The sequence below is a fragment of the Rhincodon typus genome, chromosome 18, assembly GCF_021869965.1.
Source record: "Rhincodon typus isolate 14 chromosome 18, sRhiTyp1.1, whole genome shotgun sequence".
In the NCBI taxonomy this organism is placed as follows: Eukaryota; Metazoa; Chordata; class Chondrichthyes; order Orectolobiformes; family Rhincodontidae; genus Rhincodon; species Rhincodon typus.
The window spans coordinates 2,264,466-2,274,720 of record NC_063349.1 but is presented as its reverse complement, the minus strand read 5'-3'; the positions used below and the strand labels follow the sequence as shown (position 1 = coordinate 2,274,720).

At 43.1% G+C, this 10,255-nt stretch overlaps 1 protein-coding gene across 1 annotated transcript in view; it reads right to left on the bottom strand.

Moving 5' to 3' along the window:
- Positions 1 to 478: 478 nt before the first annotated feature.
- Positions 479 to 10,255, bottom strand: part of LOC109920944 (wee1-like protein kinase 2-A) — a 34,578-nt gene continuing 24,801 nt past the window's right edge. The window contains exons 9-11 of the mRNA XM_020521001.2: positions 7,633 to 7,803; positions 4,159 to 4,304; positions 479 to 1,414 (exon numbers count right to left, since the gene is read on the bottom strand). Coding sequence (XP_020376590.2) covers positions 1,258 to 1,414; positions 4,159 to 4,304; positions 7,633 to 7,803 — 474 coding nt within the window. The 3' untranslated portion in view covers positions 479 to 1,257. The remainder of the gene's footprint in view (positions 1,415 to 4,158; positions 4,305 to 7,632; positions 7,804 to 10,255) is intronic.

Below are 10,255 nucleotides of genomic sequence, written 5' to 3'. Positions count from 1 at the left end.
TCAGCCTTCCTGCTCCTCTGATGCTGCTTTTGGCCTGCTGTGTTCATCCAGCTCTACACCTTGTTATCGCAGATTCTCCAGCATCTGCAGTTCCTACTATCTGAAACAATTTTAACCCCACTGCAAAGCCTCTAAGGATGCCTACCCTGAAGAAATTACCCTCCTCCCTCCAGAAAAACCTGTGGATCTCTCTCTCTCCCACTGCAACTCTCTCGTAATCTCTTCGGCCTTGAAACTGCTCGACCACGTCCTGAAGCAAACCAGGCACTACAGCCACATCACCTTTCTTAGTACCTGCCTACGGAACCTAATGTCCATTCATTGTCAGGCAAGCCAGTCAATTTCAGGAGTAACAGTAGGAAAGAGCAGCTTTATTCAGGGCTCGAAGAGTTTTGATTCCATGCCTCTGATCTGTATGGCACAGACAACCAGTTACACAGATTCCTGGTCTGTAACCAATTAGTGACTGAAGCACAGGCAAGGTGACAAAATTAAAACTTTAATTAAAGTTGAATTCTCCACAGAACTTTCCATTAAAATTAAATAGTTAAAAGGCTATTTCATCTCCATTTTACAGCAGTTTGAGACATTCCCCTTTATTCACAACACAAGATAGATTCTGCTCTCCTAAATAACTGATCAGACCCACCACACCTCTCTGTAAAGATTTACCCCTGTTCAGGGGCTGGAAATGGCTCACAACCAGTAAGGACTTGACACACCCTTAAAACCAAAGGGACAAGTCTATTCAAAGACACTTCCAACCACAAGTATATACATAATCCAGAAGCATAAACATTCCCAACACCAAGATCCTTCAAGGAGTGTTCTTGGAGTCAAGAGACATGTTAATTACACTGTAGTAGAGCAAACTTGAAAATATGTTTAGATATATCTGCAACTGTACGATGGTTTAGTCTAAATGGAGGCAGCTAGTTCTGGAGTTCAGAAACAAAACATTAAAAACCCATACAGATTGTAGAGGTGGATTTCAAATATAAAATACTCAAAGCAAGAGTTGCCATTACACATTGTAGTTGTGTATAGTTAGGAGCCAAAAAGGTAGACAATCTTGGTTTAACAAACAAAAAAGATACTGGTTTACTGTTAAACCCTCTGCCTAAAGCAGAGGCAATGAAGACTGACTGGAAACATCTACTGAAGACTGAGCATATTCAACATCCAACAGCACACCATGGCACAGCCACACAACTGGTTTCTCTAGTCTCCTCTACACTGTCTCCATTTGTGTAGCCCTCAGTATCCAACACAGTTGAAGCTAATGGAGCGGCTACTTCGACCCCCCACGAGTCTTTGGCTCCTGCTCTCTGGAAGGACAGATTTCTTGACTGGATGCAGGGATTTAGGGTCAGCCTGTGGGAAGCCCTGAGAGAGTCTGGCCTTCATCAACTCCCTAAAAAGAAAAGGATTTGGCAAAATATGCAAAAAATTCAAAACAGGTTGAATCCAAGTACCGTCTCAAAAAGTCAACAGCAAGAGTAAGAAAGCAGCATCAATTTGAGCTCATTGATGTGTTTAAAAGGAGGTCAGCATGTCTTCTAAAGCTGGAGGAACCACAGTGAAGAACAAACGAGTGTATGAGTCACATGGGTAACTGCACCATGGACCATTGGAAAGGCACAAAAACTTCTCAACCATCAGACCAGCTTGGGTCAGGTTTCTTAGTGAGTTTCTAAATTTAGTGGGAAATGCTTTCAGAAAATTTAATTCCTCATGCACTTTCCCTGGTGACTGATCAGGTCAAGACCTTGAAATTCAGTCTCTGTTCCTCTTCTTACTCATCAAGAGGACAGCCAAACATGAGCAGCTAATCCCAGAGAGGGCTGACCAATATTCAGTGGGCATGTTCATCTGAGGACATATGCTGAGGAAGGGGGGGGGGGGGGGGGGGGGTGGAGGCATGCGGGAAGGACAAGTTTAGAAGCTGTTGGGGTGGAACACAAACAGCAAGGGACTGGAGATAATTGGAGTTATTTACAAACCACCAAATAGCAGTAGTGTAGTATGAAAATTGGGAAGTGAGAAGCATGTGGCATGGCAACAGTTGGTCCATCTGAAAATAAACTAAATAAATTCAGCACTAAATGCTCTGGCGGACAGGTTTGTGGTGTGTGAGGAATGATTTTCCAGAGCAGCAGGTTGAAAAGCTGATAAGGCCAATACAGAGGGAGTATCATTTAATTAAAAAAGGCTAGTTAGTAATCTTGTTGTAAAAGGAGCTTTGGAGATAATTGGCCATAATGAAAGAACTGCACACGACTGGAATGAGGTGCTCACTCTGAAGCAAGGGTGCTAAATTTGAAGTGAATTTATGAAAGCACAAGGCACAAATTGGCAGATTAGGAAAATAGAGCCATGTCTGTATCTAGGTCTTTGAAGTCTATCCATCACCTATTACATGATTTACAGCAACTACACATTCCTTCAAAGATGCAAGGACTCAAGGTTGTTCAAGTGTAACTAACAAAGGCAGGCAAGGATTGTGCCAAGATTAAGGCTTCTACAGTGGTCAGAACGAGTAATCAATCATGAAGCTAGGCAAGTTTTTATAATACAAAAAGAACAAGAAATTGATAAGGCAAGAACAGAACACAAATGCAATCTAGCAAATAAACAAAATCTGCAGGTACTTTGCCTGCAACTTCAGAAAACATTGAGGAAACTTGATAGTGGGAAAGAGAAGTGGCAGAAAAGCTAAATGATTACTTTGTTGATAGAAATTATTAGGGAGAAGAAATTAACATTAAGAAGGTCGCTCCAGACAAGTGGGTCAGGTTGGCAGGAGCAGATAGTCTACAGCTAGAATAAGGAGTTGACTGGAGATAATCAATGCATTGGTAATCATTCCAGATTCTATGGAACTTTGGAAGATTTTCCCATGGATTGTAAACCTGACTAGTGGAGGAAAGAGTAAAGCAAGATCAGAAGGAAAATGTTAGACTCTATTGTAAAGGATATCTAAATGGACAATTTATCTGATTGGGCAGTCAGCAAGAATTTGCCAAACAGAAGTGCTTGACAAGCTTGGAGTTTGAGGATTATAAAGGGAAGTCAATATACGTAGTACATTTAGACCTTAAGGTAGCCTTTGACATGATCCACACAGGAGGCTGTTGTTAACAAAATTAAAGCACAAGATGGGTTAGTGTACTGGTCTGGATTAAGGATTGACTAACAGTAAGAATAAACAGTTATTCTCATATTGGCAGTGGTAGTACAAGGATCAGTGGTCGGAGCTCCAGTCAACAAAATGTCAACCTTCACCACAGGGGGATCAGAGAACAGGCTTGCAGTTTTATTTCAATCGTACAGGGGCTTTGTTAAAGCACAACTAGAATCCTCTGCAGTTTGGTCTCTTATCTCAAGATAGATATTATTCTGTGTGCAAAGGTCCACCAGATTTGTTCACAGGATTATGGGACTGTCTTTAGGAGAGATTGGGCAAACTGGGATTGTATTCCTTGAGATGAAGAATAAAGGGACTCCCATCTGAAACTTGCAAAAATACTGAAAGGAATAGGCAGGGTAAACACAGATCAGGGGATTCCCCTGGCTCAGATCAAGAACAGGCACAATTTGAAACATTTAGAATAATTTTATTTACTCAGGGGGTCATGTATCTTTGAAATTCTCTGTAGGGTTGAGGTGGCTCAGTCTGAGTGAGTGAATGTTTAAAGTAGAGGTGAATACATTTAATAATAACGTAAAGGGTTTGGGGATGGTGTGGGTAAAAGGCATTGAAGTATGATCAGCCATGATTGTATTAAATGGCACAGTAGACTCGATGGGTTGAATGGCTCAAACCCATTCCTGAAACATCAGTCTTTCCATTGTGGGATCCTTGTGTGTATTAGTGGAAATTTTGCAAGGTGGTTGAAATAAGGGGAATGATAGAAATACAAACCACTGTCAGGCAGTCAGCTCCCAAGTGTGGGGTTCAGTAGAGGTGTCCTAATGTGCACTCCATGCTGTTATTCAGCAACATGGCGATGGGAGCAGCATCTGTAAACACTTGCTTCATCAGAAGCTCCTGAGGATGATCTCCTGGTCATTTCCCCAGGCCCCTCCCTCACTGCTGGTCACCCACTCTGAGCAGCACACCTCGTTCCATGTGAACCCAGCTTTGTTCTTACGCACCTCTCCAACATAGCCGTCCTGAATCGCTCCACATTGAGCTCTTTCCGGAGCTGAGAGGCCAGCTTTCTAGAATTCTGACGAAGGACAGGATGTCTTGTCAGTCCAGCGGAAGATGGTCTCTCTGTAGGATCTGGGTGAATCATAAGCTGGAATAGGAGAACAGCAGTTGGAACAGGAACAGGGAGGGTTATAAAGACACACTGCTCCTGGCAGAAGTTAAGACTTTATTCAGGACATTCATTTAGGTTCAAATACCAAGATTTTGACTACAAATATTTTCCAGACGATACCTCCAGATCTATGGAACTTCCTAAAAAAGGAATTATGAGAACTGCACACCTTAAAAGCGCCAGATCGAAGATTGTTCTTCAGGGGATAGTATGTTAAGTAACCTCAAGTGAAGATTTTCTGTATCCGAGGATAAGGAGGGGCATTTGGCCACACGAGACTAGAAGCCCACGGCCACACAAACACTGCCCTGCCCATTACAGAAGCACCCTCATCCCACAAATATCTGGTGAACTCTTCCCACACACAAGTGGGGACTATTTCTTTCCTTAGCCTGGTCAAAGCTCCATTCTAGGTCTGGTCTCACCTGTACAAGACTCGCTAATCCTTTACTAAAAGTCTCTGGCAAGAGCAACAATTTCCTTCCTAGCTACTTGCTGTACCTGCCAGGGTTGCAGAGATACATGCTCCCCTTTTAAAATTCCCATTCTTCTGACCAAAGGAGCTAATGTCACATCTTCACCAGCCCCCACCCCCAGGTCCTTGTCAACTTAATCTCAATGTCCCTTTTCAGCCTGCTTTAATCTTCCTTGATCTTACTGCCTAACCAGAGTTGAATCCAAGTTTACGGACATTACACTTCATTCTCTAATCCAAGTCATTGACTGGGACTCCTGTCCAAGCATTGATCCTTGCCATCTTGAAGACGACCTGTTCGTTACCACTGTTTCCTGTTCTTTAAGCAAGCCACCTCAGTGGGGAAATCACCCAGTATTAACTCAGCCGTGAGCAAACCAAGACAATCTTTATACCTAAATTTTCAGAAATTTGGTATTATATTTGTTGGTTCCCTTGATAATGCCACCTTCAGAAACAAATCTTCAAAACACCTCCCCTTTCACTAACCCCAAGCCAGCATGGTTCTCACCTCCCCGTTTTCCGTACTGCAATCTCAAGCTCACTGGCCTAGTCACCATCCCGTTCTCACACTGGGGAGTTACACTTACAGCTCAAGAAGTTTTGAATAATCAAAATGAGTCTCAAATCCTCAGCTTATGGCCTACATTCTAAAGTTGTGCCAGTTTTAGTCCCACTAATTTCTCCATTTTCCCCCACACTAAATACGACCAAGTCCCTCTCATGAAACTTGTGATTCCCACAACAGTCAACTATTAGCTATGGGTCTATGCTGCTACTGGAGCTATGATAGAAATCTTTCCCCCCTATCCCCAGGGTCTGGACACCCAACTGGGATGGGAGATCTCTCCCCATTGGGTGGTAAGTAGATCGATGGACTTCTGAATCTTCCCTTGATATTTCAGTTGTCCTTAGATAAGGGTCAGCAGTTTGACAGGGACAAGATGTTGGGTCAGGGATATACTCATACCAGGTCCCACTCAAGAAGAACTTGAGTCCACATTTCCCCCAATTTCATCAGAACCAGAATCCCTACAGTAGAAGCAGGCCATTCAGCCCAATGAGTCCACGATCCCTCCAAAACTGTATAACAAGACCCAACCCCCTACCCCATCCCTGTAACCCTGCATTTCCCATGGCTAACCACCCAGCCTGCACATCGAGCAATTTCCCATGGCCAATCCACCTAAACTGGATGTCTTTGGACCATGGGAGGAAGCAGAGCACCTAGAGGAAACACACGCAGACATGGGGAGAATGTGAAAACTCCCAACAGACAGCTGCCAGAGGGTGGAATCAAACCTGGGTCTCTAGTGGTGAGGCAGCAGTGCTAACCACTGAGCCACCCTATTTTGTTCAAGCGAGTTTGTGAACAAATGAACAGGGGCTCAAAGTTGAAAAACACTGCTCACTGAGTAGGAGTAAGTAACTATGGAGTTGTGGGTCAGGTGGGCACTGTTCCTCAGAATGAAAGGGGTCTAATTTTAGACTCTCCTCACCCAGACCCACACTTCCAGTTCATGTCTGCACAGTGCTGTGACACTGAGTAAAAAAAGGTGCTGAATTACAAAGTAGGTCTGTGTACAATTCCTGAACAGTCTGAGGGCCTCCATACATTGACTATTTTCAGATGGCATCTGCTACAGCTTAAAGCCAGCTAATGCCCACAAGTCTAAGTCATTACAGCATCTGAAGTCAGAATCCTAGTCCCAAATGGAAGACCAATAAAAGAATTATTTTACTCAAATAACAAGGTGTAGAGCTGGATGAACACAGCAAGCCAAGCAGCAGAGGAGGAAAGCTGACGTTTCAGGTCTAGACCCGAAACGTCAGCTTTTGTGCTCCCCTGATGCTGCTTGGCCTGCTGTGTTCATCCAACTCTACACCTTGTTATCTCAGATTCTCCAGCATCTGCAGTTCCTACTATCTCCAACAATTTTACTCAAAACTAGATTAATTCACTGACTATCAAGACAATCATGTAGTCTTCCCAGTCATGAGGCAGAGTTGCCTGATGGAAGATGCAGTGATCCAGCAGAGTCATGTGGGTGATCTAGAATCTGATCAGGCAAGCATCGATGTTTTCACAGCCCACAGAACAACACTGCTCATCTTCAAGCAATGGAGAAGGCAGAAGCCTGGTATGGAGTCAGCAACATGTTCCAATTGCACCCAGTGCCCCCTAGGGCATTAGCCCAGTATCTGGCTTACAGTCTGGTGACTTTACCACCACACTCCCTTTTCCACGATGTCCCCACAGGCTCCAGCATCAACCATTGTCTGGTAATATTGCCACGACACCCATCAGGTCAAAACTTACAACTGGCCCAAGAGGCCTCAAACAGCAACATGGATTGAGGACCTGAAGACACAAGTGGGTGCTGGTTTCACTGAGCAGGCACTACTCAAGAGCCACGAGCAAAGGAAAGAAGGCTGATTGTATACAATACTTAATAAGCAGAGAGAAAGTTTCACTGTTGTAACATTGGGTACAAAAGTCCATCTACAGTAATGTGACATTCAAATCACTTAGGATACTGACCGAGGGACAAACATGATCTACGACACTGGGACCACACTGACTTCTCCTCAAAATAGTGCACCCTGGGATCTTTCATGTCAGCCCAGCTGCCTGATGGATCTTCATCTGAAAGACAGCATTGCCCAGTGCTGCAATAAGTGAACCTGCACTGGTGTTCAAATTCGAGTGGGATTTGAACCCAGAACCTTGTGATTCAGAGATGAGTGGTTTCTCCACCATTGACAGCCATTGCTTACCTCGAACAAAACACTCAGCTTGGCCACCATTGTAAAGAATAATCCACTTACTTTCAATAGGCTGAAAAAGTCATGTGACAGTTGCTGAGGAATTGTGGGAAGGTTGCCCTTCCTGATGTAATGCCAGGCCATGTCATTTGAAGGGAGTTCCTCTGCTCCTGCTGCTAATGCCATGGTGAGACCCAAAGCGAAGATATCAGCTTTTGGCAAATTGGAATAGTCCTGAAGGAGACAGGATAATATTGCTGGAGTCTTCCAAATACTTTTCAAACAGCCATAAAGGATGGAAACTGCATTTATTTTCTAACAGTAGGCATTTGTGGTGATGTTTGTCTTCTTCACTCTCCACCCCCCAACCCACACACGTAGGCATTAGCAAGACCATTTGTCACCTATCTCCCAACCGCCCACAAGCTAAGCAGCTCGCCTGGCCATTTTAATGGCCGTTACAAATCCCAGTGCTATGGACCCAAAATCAAGATGTAGGCCAGACCAGGCAAGGGTGGCAGATCTCCTTCCTTATAAAAGAAGGAGTTATGAAAATTCATCTCGTTTGCTCTGACAAAGTGATACTTTCAGGGTCACTTGAGTCTAGCTTTGGATTTAAAAGTTTAATTAATGGAATTTTAAAATATCACTAGCCTCCCCATGGTGGGATGTGAACCTATGACCCCAAAGCAAGAACCTGAGCCTCAGGTTTAGTGGTAATACCACCATGTTATTTTTTTTTCCCCTATTTTTGACAGATATTGAAGGCTCTAGGAAGCAAATTTGCACACAAATATCTCCAATAAGACGGTGACTAGATTACATTTGAGACACTGGGGACATTTCCTCTGTTCAAAATTAGCACCATGATTGGGTATTTTGCATACTTGGTCTGGTTTGTGAGGAGATCCCAGAGAACAGCACTGGACATCTGACTGATACCTCAAAATGTATGAACTCAGACAATAGGATGAAGAGGAGGCAGGTAAGGAGTGTACAAGCCAGGCAAGTTACATTCGAACATGACTGGGACTGACATCCACATGGATATTTACTTGTGGCATTGGCTGGGATCAACTAGTTTTCTAAGGGATGGGAACTGAAGGGTATCCAAATTATAAATAAGCCAGTGACAGAAACAGAAAAGCTACTTGAGACTTTATTCATCCATTCATGAGACAAGGGTGTTGCTATCGTGCCTCAGACAAACAAACAATGACAAAAAGACCATCTTAAGGGCACAATACTTTAACACATGTGGCAGTGTAGCAGATTGAATGGCACAAACTGAAGTAAACATTACCATTACAGAAACATGGCTGAACAGTGACCAGAACTGAACTAAAAAAGCCATTCAACATTTAGGACAAGGAGCACAAAAGGTGGAGTGGTGCTAATAGTAAAGGATGGGATCTGTAAGGGAAGATCTGATTGGAAGAAATGAGAGAAATCTATTTGGGTAGAATTAAGTAAACGTTAACTCCGAGTTCCTCTTCACAGATGCTGCCAGACCTGAGCTTTTCCAGCAACTTGTTTTTGAACAGTAAAAAAGGTATGTAGACCATGGTATTAATCAGATGAGAGAAGTAGCATGGGCAACTTCAATCTGCACATACCTGCAGGTAAACTAACCAAGCACAAGCTGTCAGGGATGGGTTTCTGGAGCAGCAGGTTGTAGAGCTGACTGGATGGCATGCTCATTCTACATTGGAATGTAACAAGAGGACTATTCAACAATCTAACTGCAAAAGAATTCAGGGACGAGTGAGCAAGAGGAGAATTTCAGTCTGAAAGGTGAGGGAGTTCACTCTGAAGTAAAGGTGTTAAAGTTGAAGGGAAATGAATGAATGCATGAGGTACATATTGGCTAAGGTGGATTGGGGAAAATACAAAGACATGTCTGTATCCAGGTCCTTGAAGTTTACCTATTGCCTATTACATGACTTACAGCAACTATACATTCCTTCAAGACACAAGGACTCAAGGTCAGTCAATCATGGCGAAGAAAGGTTTGTACACAATTGAAAGGAAATGCCTATCCAAAAGTTGCCAGAGAATAGTAAATCTGAGGATTGGAAAGTTTAATACAGCAAAGGAGGAGCAGGAAACTGATAAGAATATGCAAAATCTGGCTAAAAAGATGGACTAAGCTTCTACAGATGTGTAAAATTGAAACATTTGGCTAAAACAAATGAGTTCATTTATAAATAGTCAGGAGATTTTGTAACCGGAAGTACAGAAACAAACAAAAGCTAAATGATCGTCTTTGCCTCAGTGAAAACAGTTATAAAAAAAATCACCCAGAACGAGAGATCCAAGGGACTAGGAGAATAAGTATTTGAAGGAAATTAGCATTAAGAAATTGGAGAAATATGGCTAAGTGTTGATAAATCCCCAGGACATGATGGTCTGCATCCCAGAGTTGTAGGTGGTGACGAGAGATAGTTGATGCATTGCTGACCATCTTCCAAAGTTTAGGGAGGTGGGGGGGCGGGGGTGATGGCGAGAAAAAAAGGAGAACTATCGACCAGTTACCTCAGTAGGAACCCTAAAGGACATAATAAATGGATACTTACATGATAATCTATTAGACAGTTTGTATGGATTTAAGGATTGGAAAGTGTGCTTGACATTAAGGATAATACTGAAAAAATAAAATCAATGGAGAGCTGATGGACGTAATAGA